Source organism: Melanostigma gelatinosum, assembly GCF_949748355.1.
Source record: "Melanostigma gelatinosum genome assembly, chromosome: 19".
NCBI lineage: Eukaryota > Metazoa > Chordata > Actinopteri > Perciformes > Zoarcidae > Melanostigma > Melanostigma gelatinosum.
This window is the reverse complement of record NC_136652.1, coordinates 19,600,325-19,619,142: the sequence shown is the minus strand read 5'-3', so window position 1 is coordinate 19,619,142 and position 18,818 is coordinate 19,600,325. Positions and strand designations below refer to the sequence as shown.

At 46.5% G+C, this 18,818-nt stretch overlaps 1 protein-coding gene across 2 annotated transcripts in view; it reads right to left on the bottom strand.

Annotated features, from left to right (window-relative positions):
• klhl29 (kelch like family member 29) overlaps positions 1–18,818 on the bottom strand; it is a gene marked incomplete at its 3' end in the record, with an annotated part of 170,916 nt that overhangs the window by 23,583 nt on the left and 128,515 nt on the right. For both annotated transcript variants that reach the window (XM_079291403.1, XM_079291402.1), the window contains exons 10-12: positions 18,135–18,333; positions 5,210–5,392; positions 2,945–3,125 (exon numbers count right to left, since the gene is read on the bottom strand). In XM_079291403.1, the coding sequence (XP_079147529.1) occupies positions 2,945–3,125; positions 5,210–5,392; positions 18,135–18,333 (563 nt within the window). The remainder of the gene's footprint in view (positions 1–2,944; positions 3,126–5,209; positions 5,393–18,134; positions 18,334–18,818) is intronic.

Sequence of the window (18,818 nt, the reverse complement as noted above, 5' to 3'; positions counted from 1 at the left end):
TTCTGATGACGACACTCAAAACGTTACGCGTCAACCGAAGTTAAAACAAGGCTTCAGTGTGTGACATTTGATATTTCATGATCGAGATCAGTAAAGGCGGTCAAACATTGACCCCTTTAATGTCAGTGTTGGACGTGTCCGGGGCGGTGCGTCACTTTCCAGTCCTTACATGCATAGTGTCATTTCAAAATAAAGCTCCGTCTTGACAGGAAGCTCGGGTTTAGGCAACAAACCCACTTAGTTTGTGTTTAGGAAAAGATCGTGGTTGACGATAACTTGACTGACTAATAAATAAAGTGACTTTTGATTGATTAACAGGTCACGTGACCAGCGACTCACGTGACCAATTGTCAACGTTTGCTTTTAGTTTCACACGGGGAAACGATCAGCTGTCTCCTGGACAAGCGTCCTGTGTTTTGTGTCTCCTTCATCCTTCGCTCTATTGAGGGTGGAGGTGCTTCGGGGTGGATCGAGGATTCATGTGATTCTGTCAGCAGGTGGGATTATTCAGCTCTCAGTGAGACTCACTGGTGTATTTTTTTAAGTCTATCACAAAGATGACCTATGACGTTGTCTTTGTTGTCACCTAATTTCTTCCCTGTTTACACTTGGCGTGACGTGGGATTGTTGAACAGCTCTTTTTCTTCAATTGCTCAAAGGTGTGAATGTGCATTCTGGCTTGAGCGTCAGCTTGTGGAACAGTTGGTCACATTGTCATTCAGTCTTAATGAATACCTTGTTTTAAAGAATACATTTGAAGTAGACAACACTATTCATAGCAGTAAATTCTCGACAAAACTACGAATGTAAATGATGCATAACCCACCACAATAGTTCTGCTTCAAAGACCCAACAAAGAAAAGAAGTCGTTTCTCTGCAGAGGCACATGCCGACGGATTTCTGAATGGCGACACGCTCCTCGTTTAAGATGCAACATCACCAGTGCCGGGGGTAATTTCCTCCTCACAACCCAAAGTTCAGGGTGAAGCATTTCTGCGGAGAATATTGCTAAATATCTCAAACCTTTACAGTGCCTTCGCTATCCCCCAGGTACAGCTGTCAGCCTCTTCACATTAAATACAGTTAGATGTTTCTGGTCTCCACAAAGCTGCACGCAGCTCGCACCTCCAGCGTTTGCCAGCTGATTAAACTGCAATTCACCAACAAAGTCTGTGGAAGTCTGAGGCATTCATAACACATTTTAAATGGAAATCTGAAGCAATGAATAAAGCATTTGTAATCATTATCACAAAAACTATTTACAGAAAAACTTGCCATTTCAACAATTAGCGGGCACCGAGTTATTAGAATATCACACATACATGCCTCTATACGTCTGTGCCCTCTCTCAAAGCACAATCCTTTCTGTCTTCATGTATTTTATTCCAAGAATAACGAGTCTTTTTAGACCATCTGACTCCACATAGTGGTTTCTGAGAAAGAGAAAATAAAAGCCTGTGTTGCTTAGAAACAAGCCTGTCGACTGCTCCGACAATTTTTGGCCGAATAGCTTGAGAGATCCGTTGGCTTTTCCATGAGGCTGCTGAACATGACCCTGACCCTGACCCTGACCCTTGTGTTACAAACGGTTCGCTTCAGCCACAGCGCCACGCAACCGCCTCCTAACTATGTAAGAGTTCAACTATTTTGTTCAGTGAGCCGGTTATTTCCCCCAAGCCGGTGCGGCCTTCGAGAGTGCAGCGCTCGGGCAGTAATATCGAGCAGAAGAGGCCTCTGACGGTTCTCGTAAGAGAGGCGAAGTAGGTTAAGCTTCTACAATGCTGACAATCGAGTCCAGTTGCCGAGGGCCTCGGAGAAGCTTCACGATTGGACAAAGAAAGACACGCACGAGGGGCACCGACGTAGAAACGCATACAAATAACATCAGTGACGCGGTGATCTCTGCCAATGCCCTCGACGCAGCGCTCAAGCGCTCAAATTAAGCAGCTCAGAGACGGAGGAATCAAATGCGTTTCCATTACGGGGCAAATATTCTATCTGCCCCCCCCCCCCGTCATAACGACACTGTATGGCAGCATTACGGGGAAATATCAAATTAGGCTGTTTCATTTGGAGGGCTGTTGTGGATTGCGAGCCGCTTCGGAGATCAATTGAGCTGCTCGGTAATGAGCGGCAGCGGCCTGCTCTAATATACTCGGTAATGTTCTTTTGATTGCTTTGGTGAATCTCGCTCTGCCGTGCAGGGGAGGTAGCCCTCTCTCGCTCTCACGGAACTCACTCCTCTGCCCAGGTTACAGGGAGAAATAAAAAATGGGGAGCAGTGTTACAAAACCCAATCGATATGAATGAAATGATTAAATCTCGACGATCCCTTTTCATGTTCTGTGCCGCTAGGGGTTCATTAGACCCCATGAGAACGGGTTTCATGCCGAAGAGTTTCAACAAATACGGATTAAAAAAATGAAGACGGAAAGACCCGGCTGAATAGGCCGCAGTAGACAACCTTCAGATGAAGTGTCGATGAGTGGATGAATCAGACACAGCACACCACTCGGCTCTCAGAAAGCAAATCCTCGCACTCATGCAGCACTCAGAAAGACGTGAGAGGCGCTTCGTCGCTGCACAACAACACTCGCAGCTGTGACCGTTTCATGTGCTCCGGCTCGCGTTCATTCCTCGCCACCTTTTTGCTCCCACGGAAAATGCTCACAAACCTGTCCAACACACGTTTTGCAATATGCTGCGCCGCACAACTGCATGCCACCCCATCTGCCACGTCTCGCTGCGCAGTGTGAATATGGATTTGCTCGAACTGGATTGCTCAGCATCCGTCTATAATTTGCAGAATCGTCCAGGCGTGCGCTCTCCCCGGCGCGGCCGTCAGAGCGGCGGGTCAGAGCAGCGTGGGGCCGTGCGGTCACCGGCTGGGAGCCGCTGGAGGTGTCTGGAGACGGGCTTGCTGATGATTTTACGTGACTCTTACCTCTCCACGTGGTCCAGGTTCCCCGACACGCCCAGTCCTCCGATGGTGTAGAGTTTGCCGTCGTACACCAGGCTGTTGTGTCTGCAGCGGGGCACGGTCATCCGGGACACCAGATTCCAGTTGTCCAGCAGGGACATGTAGCACCAAACATCAGCCAACATCACGCCAGACTCTGTGCCCCCTGAAACATCGAGGCAAAGGGTTATTAAAGTGGTGGGGGGATTATAGAAAGGTGTTTCCACTGTATCAACTATCCCAGGAAACCAAGAACCTTTTAAGAAACTCAAGAACTCTACCTGGGTTACGACCAGAGAAAACAGACTTCATTTAGTTCTTGTAGGATAGCAAGTATATATATATATATATAAAACGATAAAACGTCTGTGCTTCAGAGGAAGTGCTTTCCAAAGGTTCAGGAATTATCTCGGCCGAGTATTTAAGGCAGAACAGCTGATTCAAATTTCATTATAAAACAAGGAGGTACTGGGTGTGTTTAGTGGCTACATTAAAACAAGGGGTGGACATTTCTTCTAACATATAAAATAAAAACAAATGTATTATATTTATATTATAAATTATATTTGCGTCTCTCCTTCCTTCAGCTCCGTAATACCTGGAACTACAAGTATTAGGATGAAAAAACACAGGGCTAAGATAATGCTAATGACATTTAAACATATTCCTGATATTGAAATCTCCGCTCCTAAATACGAGGTGCTTTTTCCAGAGATTTTAAAGAAAAGGTGACACACATGGCCACCTGACTGAAAGCTGTTTGCCGCTGGCTTGACGAGTCAACCGGCCGACCATCACAACTCTACTTGTTTCAGCTCTCTTCGAGGCGGCCGCGTTAGAGGTGCAGTCTGACATGTAACACCAGCCGTGACTCAGTGACCCGGCTCAGAGTGTTCGGAGGGCCACAGACCTGTTGATTGGCCTGCTAGAACACCTCTGATTTCCCCCGCTGGCTGTCCGACTCCCAGCGGACACATGCATACCTGTTCCAATGCCCGAACACAAATTTACATTTATATGAAAAGAGGGAGAGGAAAAGGTGCCCGCAGGACAAATCCTGCTGCATTTCCACGGTGCAATGTCGAGGTCTGAGCAGCGTGCAGGATTCTCGCACAAACGGGCCGAGGAGGGAGAAATTCAGTCTGCCTCTCAACTTAAAGGTGTCTCATAGAGGGAGTCACGGAGTGCACAGCGTGCCACTACGGAACAAAATGAACTGCAGAACACTGCAGCGACTGTAAAGCCTGAAAAAAAAGTAAAAAAAAGAAATAAAAAAAGCTCCAGAGAAGGTAAATAGGAGACATTCAATACAAAAGGACCCTTCTGAGGAGACAGACATCAACGTTGTCTGCAGTGTTGGTCAGAACGAAGTTTTCAAAGCAACAGATGAGTCGGCGATTGAGGGCGGCCTTCCTTTTAAAACTCTTTGACTCTTTTTACAAAGGTCACAAGACGTTGGTGAGGACCTGGGAAGCTCCACTCTGCTGAGTTACATTTGTCATGAAGAGAAAATGTCCTCACTAAGAGTTCATGAGTGAAAAACCTTCAGCAAGATTCTGGATTCTGGAGCTGGAGGCTCTGATGATGACGGCGTTTTCATCAGCATCCTGACGTTCGTCAACATTTCGCTAATTTGCAAACACATGTACAGCTTCGGGCTGATGTTTTTAGTTTTGCAGGTAATTAGTCATAAACATGACGATGATGGCACTGGAGGAAAAGCCAGGGGATCCCCAAAGGCATTATAATTCATCGTCAGCGGAACTAATTTACTGGCAATCCATCTAATAGTCGTTTCACTAAAAACCACAAAGGTCAACTTCACGGTTGCGCGAGATGAAAAGACAAGGGGATCACGGCCGTCTGGAGAATATTTCACGGGCAAACCATCCATTAGTTGTTGAGATATTTGCGGTGGGTGGGCCAACTGACCAACGGACATTTCCATCCACAGAGAGGGAGGAGCCTCTTTAGGAACAGCAAAATCAACCCGATGTTGCATGTGGGCAAGTTATTCTTGTATTACATCTCGTTGAATCTAAAGAAGACAGTTTGAGGCCAACGTTCGTGTTTTCATTTGAACGAATCACATGACAAAGTCACGTGAACTGTTGCTGGATGCAGGGATAACCTTTCACCACTGCAGTGAGATAAACCGATGGCATCTACTGTCCTCCGGCTCTGTGCCGCTGAATGACTGCGACGGGGAAAAGCTACAATTGCGCTGCTGGAGCGGGCGATTTAGCTCACCTGACAGGTAGATGTTGTCTCCCGCCGAGATGACGCTGAAGAACTCGCGGTCGTAGAAGGGCAGGCTGGCCAGCGGGTACCACTTACTACTCTGGGGGTTAAAACAGGTGACTGCTGTCAGGGAGCGCTGGCTCATCCCGATGGCCTGGCGCCCTCCCACCAGGACTATCACCTCCGCAACACCTAGAGGATAAAGGAGCAGGAGGAGGATGGAAGAGGAGGAGTGGGCAAAGGAAGGAGAGAGATGGGAGGAAGCAGGCCATCAGGGAAGGTTTCCACCAGTAAATAAGAGCCAAGATTGAATCAAAGCCTCTTTGAGAGGCATTATGTTTTATATGTATACTTGATTTGCTACAAATCAGATGGCTGAGAGGGCAACTCTATATGTCTGAACTGTCTTTTATTCTTTTAGGTTGTAGAAAGATCTCTTCACAAATAGATATTATTTCGTATGAAGGGTTTGCATAGTAATGTGATGCTGTTCATCCAGGCTGACAATATGAAAGGGCAGACGGAGACAAAGAGCCATCGGAGCAACAGTTGGATAAGAATAGAATAAATCACCAGCCACGAGTAAAAGAAACTGGAAGCGTGGCATCAGCATGTGTGCAGATTCAAACATGGACAGGTTTCTGTTTCAGTGTCAAGTGCACAACAAAGCCGCCAACAAGCTGGAGTCTTGACAGTAACAGAAACAGAAGGTTGGTGTCGAGTTGGCGCGATTGGAATATCAGCTGAACATTCTGTGGACTAATTCATCACAGTTTAAACCTCAAACTACTTATTGAGAAGATTCCAAAAGGGCCCAAAGCAAAACGGCTCCACAAAACTAAACTCACGTTTTCATCAGTTCTCTTTTAGAGCCAAAAGTATTTTCAAATGTAAATAATAGATGTGGTTTTCATAGAACCTCGACAGTCTGCGTGCACACGGACAAACACAACGAGCGAATATATGCGTCTGCTGTTTTGAATTCAGCAGGCTGTCCCAGAGTCAAGACGCTTGTCGGGAAATGCAAAAACAAAAATGCAAAGCAGAAAAGTTTCCTCTCGGTCACAGGAAACGACTGAATTAAACGGGAACGTATAACTCAATTACCGAGACCGATGGGGCTGCCATCCGTTCGGTTGCCGCCCAGCTCTCCGGCTCTCCCTTCCTCTACACGTCCACACACTCCCACGGCGCAACACACACACGCTGTTTGAGCATTGGCATAAGAGAATCGCAAAATCAAGAGAATCAATCTGTGTACATCGCCACCAGGAGACGCGTCTGGACACACACACACACACACACACACACACACACACACACACACACACACACACACAGGTTGGCGGGCTGCCACACGCGTGTCTCAGGTCCTCTCAGTCTTCAGCAGAAGGCTCCGGTGAGCAGGCAAGACGACAGGAATGAGCTGTGCGTTTGTAAGCGGTGGGCAGGCGGGAGGAGGGAGGCGAGCCGGGGAGTGAGAGGAAGGGGTGACAGGGAGAGACAGAGACGGTGTGAGGAGAGAGGAGGAAAGAGAAAGATGGAAAATATGGAAGTGGAGGGAAGACTCATCTTCAAACATTGCAAAGCAAGGCTAACCACTGGCACTCGCCCGACAGACATCCATAGGCGGCTGTCTGTTTCTTTCAGTTAAAAAAACCGATCCCCTTATTCACTTATTTCCAACTCTTAAGCTTCTATTTTTCCTCCAAAGCTGGTAAAACAGAGGGTTTGTTTTTCTCCAGGAAGAGGAAAAGGGTAAAAGAGGAGAAAGATACAACAACTACAATGGGCTTTGGTGAGTCTGAGCAAACAGACAGAGCAGTAAGCACTGCCTCAGACATATCGTGGACATACAGCTTAGACTTAGAGTGGACAGCTTAGAGCTGACGGGCTCTTTTCCTCTGTGAGATTGTTTTATCAGAACGCCTTCCTCTACGTAGGACGAGAAAGACGACTCAAGGAGAAATTGTGACGGAGTCGCTGCAAGATGAAGGTACACGAGCTTAAAAAAAAAAAAAAGGACAATCGGGAGAATATATGCGGAGGGCGTGGGAGCCGTGTGCGCGTCGACGCCCTTTCTGGCAGCGCGTAAAAGATGTGCAAACGTGGAGCGCCGCTGAAAAAGGTTTGGATTCGTGCCCATCATGGGCTCGTTTTCACAGCTCCGGGGCATCACGCCCCGGACCCTAAACCTCAAACGGCCCTCAAGACCACCGTGGATACGCAGCTAATAAATGGGAGTGTAGTTTTATAAGACAGTCGCAGCTACAGCAGCTGTTCTTTGAAGAAGAAACAAATGGAGTGAAAACAGGCTCTTTGTCTTCCCTCTCATGAGCCTCAAACCATCCAACCATCCCCCCCCCCCCCCCCCACACACACACACTAATTATATTGACTTTGCTCTGCTGTTGTTTCTTGCTTGTGATTCGTTTTGCTTGTGATTCGTTTGCTGCTATTGCTGTACGTGTTTGCGCTCCATTTTTCTTTATCACACGCAGCGTTTCAACTTTATTGGATTTTAAAAGTTGGACCGTTTTCCTCTGCCTTTCATAGGATTACATTTTCATCTCTTTTCATCTCCTCTTCTTACATCCTGTTAGCCGTTTCACATTTGTTCATATTGACTGCCTCAATTAAGTTGTCAAAGTTTCAGCATCTATGTGCGAGACAAATTTTCCCTTTTGCGTGCGCGCGTCAATCAATGTTCTGCTGTTTGTTGTAATATCTGTATGGATTCATGTTGTTCAGGAAGAAATAAACAAATTCTATTCCATCTTCAAACATGGTGGAAGATGTACATGTAATACTAAAGTTCCTGATGCTGCTGGTTTGTTGGATTTTTTCCACTTTAGTCAAAGTAAACGAAGAACAAACGACTACAGAATAAGAGCAATTTCTTTTGTTGTTTTTCTACATAGAATGTCTCCTTCTTGAACCCCCACTGTGTCCAATTAGGCCAGCTTAAGCAATTCTACGCGCCGAACTGTACGTCTGTGCACATGCAGGTCTTCATGATCACCAATTGCATATGTGCAGGGTTGCTCGTGGAGCGTTTTCCGCTCGGCTGCACACGTCAGGGAGAGTCCACATCTGTGCGTTGAGGCTGCAGCTCTGACCCCTGAAGCCCTGAACACATTCACAAGCCAACACAAGCCAACGCCGGCCTGTCAGAACGCACCACAACAGAGAGAGCTCTGACGGGGAACCACCTCATCGGATCGGATGGTTGTGCGTGTGTGTGTGTGTGTGTGTGTGTGTGTGTGTGTGTGTGTGTGTGTGTGTGTGTGTGTGCGTGGGTATGTGTAAGCTTCTCCTCCGAAAAGGAAGCCTCACAGGGACGGCTGTCAGTCAGCCGCAGGCTTGATGGGAGTTGGGTAGACGGATGAAGGGATGGAAGATCGAAGGATGCAGGCGAGCGGTTGGGGATGAAGGGATAACCAAGTCTTGACAGCTCATGTTTTTTGTTTTCCTGACGGAGTTTATACCCATGGCAGTTTGGGCGGAAAATGTCTGCTTCTCCTGATTGTTAGTGACCGTTTGTTATATTTCGGGTGTATTTTGAACCTGTCTATATTCAGGAAGAAAACATTTGATCGCAACTTTTGAATGACACCCTGCTTAGAAGAAACATATATCACCAAATACGAATGCTATGCAGCTACACAGGAAGTGCCTTGTTTGCAGCTCTAAGCTGCCGCTGTTGTACTGTGATAAGAGTCCTCAATTCAATTCTTTCTCTCGTCCTGTGTGTGGCCATTTACCACTAAAGCCAGGCAGCAACCTCCGTTTGTGAAAAGTGAAGCCAATGCAGAAGGGCTTAAACTAAAAACATTTCTATTAGTCGAGTCTGGTTGTATAGAAGTCTATGACTCTACTTCTCTCTTGATTTATTACCTCAGTAAACATTGTAAACATGAGTTTATGTCTCAATCTCTAGTTTCAAGTCTTCTTCAATACAGCATGATGTTCATTTAGTACATTATGGTCCATTTAGAGTCACACAGACCATAAAGCAGGGGATGCTTTAGGGCGGGGCTACCTTGTGATTGACAGGCGGCTACCACGGCGTTGTCGATTGACACTTTTAACGTACATGTAGTCATTTTAATCCCTTAAAATATTAACAGAAAAATATGAACTGCTGCAGCTTTAAGAAATGCCCGACACGGTCCTTTAGAACATCAGCAAACACATCAGCGAGACAGGAGGAGGCGAGGCAGCGTGCGTTGAGCGTAAACAAAGACGAGGATGGACACCTGGACAGAGCCCAGCATTAAATCTCTCAGGAGGAGGGTTCAGCCGTCGCAGGCTGTGAATTGTGTGGCAAAAATAAAAAGAAGAAAACAGTATGTATTCTGAGGAGCGGACAGGTAAGTGCTGTCAGTGCTGAGTCTCAAATTGAATTCGATGCCCACCCGCAGAGCATGATGCACACACACGCAAAAAAACAGGCCGTATCTGCGTTTTGCTTCCACCCAGCTCGACTGCAGCCAAATGAAGCCGATCTGTGACAGGAGGACGCCGCCCATGTTTCACCTCATGTTAGAACAAGCTGGACTCCCAGTGGACACGGACACACACACACACACACACACACACACACACACACACACAGTGACACCAGAAGACGAGCGGTTGATGGAAAGATGAAGACAGAATGGAAAGATGCTGTCGCTTCCTCTTCCCTGCTGCCACTCCGGCACTTATCTCACCTTGTTACGTGTCTCCTTGCTCTCTGCCCCATGCTGTGGCCCCGCTTTCACTATTCATCCTCTTTCTTCTTACCCCGAGGCTAACGCCTCCCTCTCCTCCTCCATCTCTCTCTCTACCTACGGGAGTCTTTGCTCCATCTCTATCTCCCCTTTCTCTCTCTTCAAGTCGTTCTCTCCGACACCCCAGGAGTCGTTGCACCTTTTCCCCAATATACCCTCCATTTCATCTTCCTTCACCGCGTCCTGTCCCTTCGCCCCCCCCTGCACCTTTTACCTCTCGATCAGCTCTCTGTGAGCTCCCTTTAACCAGCCGTGCTTTGCTCCAGTTAAAGTCAAAGGGACAATGCGGGCTTTGGGTTGCGCGAGGTCGCAGAGACATCCACGCTGACACCTTGTCGTTGCTCAGCGCGGCTGAAGTGCCTCGCTGAAACGCATGTCATGTGCAAGGATTGTCCTCCCAGCATTGGATGCCTTCAAGTGGTTTGCACGACAACAAACACCGGCACCGAGACTTCGTTCTTTATCTTCGGAAAAAGTTGCCAAAACAATCTGACCTCAAGGTCCATTGAGTAACCGTCTTTGGGACTTTCAGTCATGTCCCATAATCTTCATCAAAAATGAACTGGACTGTTAAGCCAACGTGGAGGAGAAGTCCATAAAGTGGTTTAAACTGAAGGAATTTTGAGCGCCTACAAATTCCGTGACAGCTGGTCATGTGACACGTACCGAAATAGACTTTGAAACCATCCACAAATGTCTAAAATGCAATGACGATAGCCTTGTGCTTCCTAGAGTTGTGTTTGAGACACGTCCATGTCTCCTCTTTGAATCCACTGTCAACAGTAACGTGTCGCTTCATTTCATTTCGTCTTGGATTGCTCCGTCTGTTAGCAACTGCACGGCTACACACCCGACTGCAACAGAGGCATTGCGTCATTCAGCAGATTGTGCTGTCGTTCAATCGGCTTCAACCCATAAATAACTAACTGTTAATTAACTTTATTATTGTTCTCATGGAAGGAAACTGGGTTGCTTTGCAGTCAGCCATTAAACACATAAATCACAGGAATACACAGGTGACGATGAAAACAAACATCTGGTCTCGTCCTCGTGAGAGGAACGAAAAAAAAGCGTCGATGCGTGTTAGTAAATGTGTCGCATGTATAAATATATATATGTGTGAATGTATTCATATGCTGTATGACTGAGGAAAACGGGTGCAGACTTTTACTCACCGGGTATCAACGGCACAGTGACACTGGCAGTCCGTCTCTCGGGGCTCAGAGCCGTTCAGTTCTCACTGTTGGTCCAGAACCACTTCCTCTCATCTCAGCCGCCTCTCTCTCGCTCTCTCTCGCTCTCTCTCGCTCTCTCTCGCTCTTCTGCTTTTTTTTTCTCCCCCTTCCTAATCCTATGATTTCTCTCCCAGGGTGTTCATAATGTCAGGGTCCAGGGATGTGCGATGTGTATGCATGTGCACGATTTCAAGTGTGTCTGTGCGCATTTTTGGATGTTTTTTTGTCGGTTGGGCTACAAATCTGCACTTCAGTGATTGGCTGGTATACGTCCAATTCGTTTTTTTGAATGGCCTCAAATGTCTTTAAACTATGTTCAAAGGCTGAATATACTCAAATGACTGACTGACCTTTAGCGGTATTTAGCCATGCAGATTCTTTTTGGTTTTATTTGCCAATGTTTTCCACACATCCTTGTGTGAGATTTCCACCTCCGCCCGGATACAGTGACAGTGAGTGGATTAGTGGCTTGTGGCGCTAGCAGCATGGATTAGCAGCATTGTAATTACCGAAAGGAAACGGCATTGTGTCTCTGCAGAAACAGTGTCCCCAATCCTCAGCAGGATCCACACACCTCACAGTCAATTCTTTTTTTTTTTTTTTTTTTTTGGGTGGAACTACTTTCTGCAGAGATTTCCAGAGTAACTGGGACACTGTCACTGGAGAGAGATGTTTCTGCTGAATTTTTTAAATGTAATGCTTCAATGCTGTGAGCAGGAAATTTCATTTCCCCTCCACGTATTGAATCGGGCAGGCGACACAAAGCAAAGCCAGGGACGGATACGTCAAAACCAAACCTATCGCGGTTAGACACAACAACAGGAAAGCCACGAGATGTTTTCCTGTGAATTGAATGGATGACCCGTTGCACTTTCGCAGCGTTTTAAATCGTAAACATTGCGATTTACTAGATGCAGCCGCAGTCCAAAACAACCAAATCTGCACCATCAGCACATGCAATGATCCAGCTCTAACCGGGTTCCCTCTGTCTGCTGAATATTGCATGAGGCTGAAGCAGCCTTCCAGCCCTTGCAGCAGGTCAGATGTGGCATGAGCCACGCTCCTGTAAATGCTGCTCGCTTTGGGTCTGAGCACCAAGTGCAGCTCTAGGAACAAAGCCAGTCAAGTTTTGCAGACTGCGGCCGAGGCGATCGCTCGCCTGTCAACCCCCTCCCTTTCCCCCCCGACTCCCTCGCCCTTTGTCTCCTCGGTAGCTCCGGCGAACAGTCGTCGCCAGCTGAAAGGTCAAGTGGACGGAACCTTCATTTTGTCTGCAGCCCCTACAGACATTCAGACCAGGGGTTATCAAATCTAGATTTACTGCCTCCATGTTACATTTATGAGCCCAGATAGACATGTTTGCTGGAGATTTCACTGATAAGCCGGTGGAATATCAAAAACTCACACTCCAATTCTCCTGTGAGAGGCTATCAACTTTCTCTCTCTCACGCTCGGTCGCTCCGTTCCTTTCTCCCTCCCTCTCCTTCCCTCAAATACCGTCTCAGACTCCAGAAATAAAGTCGGGAGAGGATCCGCTGAAGGGCACTCTTCACATGGAGCGATTAAGACATTTCTGCCACATTCTCCTGCATTTCCAGTTTGAGAGGTGAAACAGAGTAATCTCACGCTGCATTGGCTCTCAACGACAAACCAAGCCTGAATAATTACACAGAGCAGGACAATAATCAACACAGTCCTGACGTAAAAATAAAAAAAAAAGCTTATAATTGTCTTTCAAAACTGCTGACAGCTTCTCCGTCGCGTTGGCGTTGCTTAATGGTCAGCGTTGAGGCTGTGCAGCCAGAGAGACGATCACAGATGAACTCAATTATTCCATGAAAAACAGCTACTGTCAGTGTTGACATGGAACATTTGAGAAAGGTTGAGGCGATCAGCGAGACAGAGTGTTAATCAGGCCTGAGCCAGGAAGCAGTAGGTGGCGGACTACAGCGGAACGACATCCGATGATGTTTCATGCTCTCCTTACGAGGTGTGAATCTCATTCTCCTTTCTTTGCGGTGGCGGCAGCGTTACGGCCGCTCTCCAGAGAGTCCGCTGGCTGGCGGAGGTGTGAACGAGTAGATGAACGTCACGCCTACGGGCTTCGTACGGACCCCACAGAACAGTTTTATTGTCTCCAAAATGTGGATGCGAGCCAAGCTTTTGTGCTGGCTGACATAATGAAATCCAGCCATTTCCCGACCAGCACTGGGTGTTTTATTTGGCTGCAGGAATGTAAAACGGCCAATGACGTTTAATATTAACATTTCCAACACGCCCGGGCTGTGATCTCATGTTTTGACGGGAAAAAACAATATTCTTGATGTCTAGGGAACTTTAAACTGAAAAATCGAGTGAAAGGAATGATCACATGTGAAACACGTGTTCGGAAACACTGGAGTGAACCTGCTGGAAGCCTAAACTGTTATCTCTGCTGCTGCTGCTGCTGCTGTGCGTATATATTGTGATTCTTGACTTTTCCGCCATTAGATACACGAGAGCTTAATTACAGATGATCATAAAGTGGACATAAAGAAAGACAAGCTGAGAAATAATGGAGCTTCTTCTTTTAGGGTTCCTTCCTACAGCACAAGTATTTAAAGATATACCAATGTGTAAGTGTGTGTGTGTGTGTGTGTGTGTGTGTGTGTGTGTGTGTGTGTGTGTGTGTGTGTGTGTGTGAGCGAGACAGAGGAACAGTGTGAGCTGAGCTGGACCCCTGCGTCTCCTCGTCATTACAGCTCATTTGTCTGAGTGCTATTCCACTTGGCTGGGTTGAGTTAACAGTTCGCCCTGGCGCTCTCCTCCCTCCTCCGAGCCGAGCACAGCGACACATGTGCAGAGAGGGAAATGGGAACACAGTGCATGGGTTTCGTTGAGGCCGCTTACACAAGCTGCCCGTATACCAAAGGGAACCTTCCTCGCTCCTTGATGGCACACAAACACACACGTGTAGAGGTTATAAATCAGAGTGCATCTTACAACCTTTAAGACGAAAAAGGTTTTGCGAGTAAATTCCCAGCACCAGCGGCTGTTTAATCCCCACGATCCCCCGGAACGTCTAATGACAGCTCATCAGACGCACATCCCTGCTCTAATTAACCAATTAGCAGCTAATGGATACACATACATACGTACACAGTACGCGAAACACCGTGGATTCATGATGAGTCGCTCGTAGATTTCACTCTTTTTCTGTCCAAATGAGGACGACAGGAGGCTGTTGAAGACATCAGCTACCGGCCCCCCCCCCCCCCGCCTGCCTTGCTGGAACGTAAAAATAAGTGTCCCTAAAGTTCGTGCAAACCAAAAAGAAGATACAACGACGCCATCTGTTCAATCTCTTTGCGTTTACAATGACGTTTGTATTTGAAGATCACTAATAAAACCAATGGGCAGAGCATCCACTCAGAAAAACGCTCCAGAATGCAAACTAGGTGCAAAGTGAGACAGAGGACTGTCAACTGAACTCAAAAATAAACTTTATATCATGGTGGTTATTCACGTTTTATGACTCTTGCCTGTCCAAATGCTTTCCCGGCGCTGTTATACGTGTATTTTTGTTTTTAATCATGTGCCATTAAGTCTGCACAGGAGCACGTCGGCTGAAACAACGCAACGACGGACCAGGACCTGTCAAGAGTGACTGATATGAAAATCAACCACCAATAAAAACTGGGCTATTAAGTAAAGAAATAAATGACAACAATGCAGCGCAGCGGGACTCTATAGAAAGAAAAAACAAGACAATTAAAGGGTGCGTGCAAACCATCTGGCTGCTTCGATTCAGCTGCAAGAGAAAGAACTGTTTTAGAGCTTATAGCTAATGGAGCAAGTACTCATTAAGATGTCGGCCTTTGTTCAATTTAAAAAAGTTCATGCTCTTCCATCTTACGAGCACATTGCCGAGTGTATCTTCATAGACCGTGAATATTCCTATTAATGGTTTTCTTACTCGTGACATGATGTATGAGCTTAATATCAACATGTTGCCAGGTTCTCACCACCATAATATAATATTAAATCAATATTTCTACGTTAACGATGGATAAAATGGCTTCATGTAAGATGACAGGTGTAGACCCTGCAGATCCCCTTTGCTCTACAGAAGCTTTTTAACTAACTGGTTTGGTTTTATGTAACTTCAATGCTCTAAATTCAGTTTTACTGGCGAAAAGGAAAGTGAATCATTGTCCGTTGGACAGAAACACGACACAAATGAATGCTAGCTTTGCTGGACGTGTAAATGACCCATTTAGAGCGAACACGCTCGCCGTAGACACTTTCCAATCTGTCAATGTTTTCATTTTGAAGGTGTGGAGTAAAGTCACATGACTTTAGACACGACTTGACAAACTCGAAACAGACTTGGACTTAAACACCAATGACTCGTGACTTCAGTCGACTCGATACCTTCCCCTAAAGCCCAAAGAATGAAAAGTGTGTGATTTTAAAAGTCTGCCACGAATCAATTCATTTCCTGAATCAACTAAACTTTAATGCTGTTTATTTATTCCCAGCAAGCCGACACTAAATTCACCAAATCCACTTTAACGAATTGCAGTATGTTGAAATTGACAGCGGCAAAAATGGCATTACATTGGTGAAGTGCACATTTTGACTTTCGAGCTTGAACTCAAATTTAAATATAATAATGAATGTATAAGCTACCCTAATCTTAATTCAAACACGCCAGTTTTTGTTATGTGTTATCATTCTTATATTATATTTATATATTGGCCTCAGTAATGCATGTGTTGGGAAAACCTGCACGGTGAATATAACCTCTATCACCGGATTCAGCCGTTTAAATCTGGCTGTGAAAGGATGCTAATTAAAAATTTGTCTCACAAGAGTAAATCAAATTTCAAGGCTTAGACAAAAATGTAATTCAACTCACATTCATCACCAGTAAAAAAGGCTGAATGTGTGAGGCACTCAGGCATGTGTCCATGCACACGCACACACACACACACACACACACACTGTATGTACGCAGACACGCCCACTATAATACACTCACATATGCAGGCGGCTCACAAGTTCACAGATTGACTGCTCAGCAAGACGAGCTTCACGGATGAGTTTTACTTTCTTTTTCCGCCTGACAGACTTATCAACCGAGCTCAGGTGGTGCCCCATCTGTTTGCTCACATTTAAAATACACACACACACACACACACACACACCGCTTACACAAGTAGACACATGCTCAAGGAATAAACTCAATCAAATGTCTGCCCTTCAAATTTCATTTCTGATCCCCCTGGCTCCTCCCCCCCCCTCCCCCCCCCCCGACCTCTCCTCCTGTTCTCATATGTCGCTTCTCTTTCTTGTCCTCCATCAGCAACCTAGAACTCTCCTTCCGGCCTTTTTCTTCCTCGCCGTCCTGCATGTACATGTGCTACCCTGCAGACCGCGCACCGTGCTGTGCAGAGCCCACCCTGTCCAATGCAGCAGATGGCTGAGCAACACATGCATGCACACAGACAATCAGGACACAGAATACGGTCAGACCGTCACGGCACATAGTTATCCGGACACCAATCACCAGAACCAACAGTTTTACACGCAGATAAAATCCTCCGTCCAGATAGTCAGTGATAAGAAGAACTGCAGCTTGAGAGGAGTTCAAAACATGATCGGAAAAACTTCCATATATTTCCCATTCACTGAGCCAATGGGGCATAATGCATCATGAATGTTTTCATCCCGGCAGCATTCATATAATTCTGTTGTACAGAGCCACAAGCTGCTATGAATCAATGTACACTTCAGCCTGCATAATGGGGCTGCATGGTGCATAAGATATGCACATACCAAACACGATAAAATGGTCCTTGACCAAAAAAACGCTTCGAGAAACTGCTGAGAACAAGGAGAAACTGCTGGATCGAGGGATGAGTAATGGGATGATGCTGAGTGCATGTACTGCCACAAATGTCTTTTCTCATGAGGCAAATGACTCTTCGTGAAGCCCCCGTGCGACGGCATTACAGGTAATTACAGATGCAAGAAATACAAAACGAGGTCCCCTCGATGTTTGTTTACTGGCAAATAAACACACCGGCTGGACAACGGTGTTGGCTTGTGAACCGACCTCTCCATACAGTGCCATTTGTTCGGCAATTATCTTTATTCTACCAAGCAGAATGGTAAGGTGTGCTGGTGCGTGGCTCATAATACCATGCAGACACTATAATTAGGCAGCTCTTTACAGGGGGGAAAGAGTGGGGTCCTGGCCCACCTGAGGGAAAAAAATCGACCGGCCAAAAGCAATTTGCAGGCGCCTTCCAATTCCCATGAACGATTCTTTGAATTTAACGACGTAAACAAACACGGTCTTCAATGGCCCGAACACCGGCGGTGGTCAGACAGTGAATGGTTGGCTGCTTGCTTTGAAATGGATGACAGACCCGTCTGTGAACTAGCTGGGAGATGTTTACGTGCTGGGTTTGCTGTAAAAGAGCCGGGGTTCAGCAGCCCGCAAAGCCCCGGGAATCCGGTACGGGTCCAACCGTTCATGGTAATCTCAATCAGGTTTGGCTCAGGTAGCCATTTGTTTGATTATGGAAAGAAAAACCTTGTGCTGACATTTGGAAATACGACCTGTTGCCCAGCATGTACTTTTAAGTATTTTAAACGGTTGTGTGGGAAAAACATTTACGGAGCTTTAAATCAGTGCTTTCCAGTTGTGGGCTAAAATCAATACAATGCAGTTGCAAGTCAGGCTCTCCTTGTGGGGACCTGACCTCTCTGTCACCCCGTAGCAGTAAAATATGATTTGAAATATGAATATGTGTGTGTGGGGGTGTGGGTGCATAGATCCTGGCGATGTGTTCTGGCTGAATTGCGCTGGTGGGTGGCAGATCATGTCGCTGTCAGTTTGTCTCTGCTCTACGTGTACGAGCTTCGTGCGTTTACCAGCGGAGAGCCGCGGCCGGGTCCTGGGCGTCTGCATCTCTTGCCGCGCGTGGGGCAGCATGTGGTAGCGCTTGGCCTCGTTGACCAGATCGCGGCACGCCTCCGACGATTTGATCAGCTCCTCGTTGTCCACCACGTTCAGCAGGTAGGACGGGTGGATGAAGGGGAGGCGCACCGCCGCCAACAGATCGGACAAAGTCTGAGAAGATCGACGGAGAGAAGAACAAGATTAGATGCTGAAGATGGCAAAACATAAAGACACAAAAGCATACATATTAAAACTTTGTTTGCAGACATTTAAATGAATTACGAGCGAGTGAAACTGCCAGGGATGATCAAAGAGCTTCTATTCGAACAGCATAAAACAAATAGCACGCTAACACACACTGGATCACTGTCAGTAAACACGTTCTCTCACAAAGAACAGTTGGATGATCTCCCAACCTCATTAGACATGTTTGTCTGAATAATATCATCGACGAAGAATGGAAAAGCAACGATCATGTTTGATAAATGCCTGTACTGTTGGAGCAGCGAGACCATTGGATCAGTTACTGTCAGTGTCAGGCCCTCAAAGCTTCAGCTTAACACGCTGCATGTGTCGCTTTTCTGTTTCTATACTTGTGCAGGGCGAAGGGGCCAGGCAGGGATGAAAAAACAAGAAGCCGCGAACAGTTTCTGTTA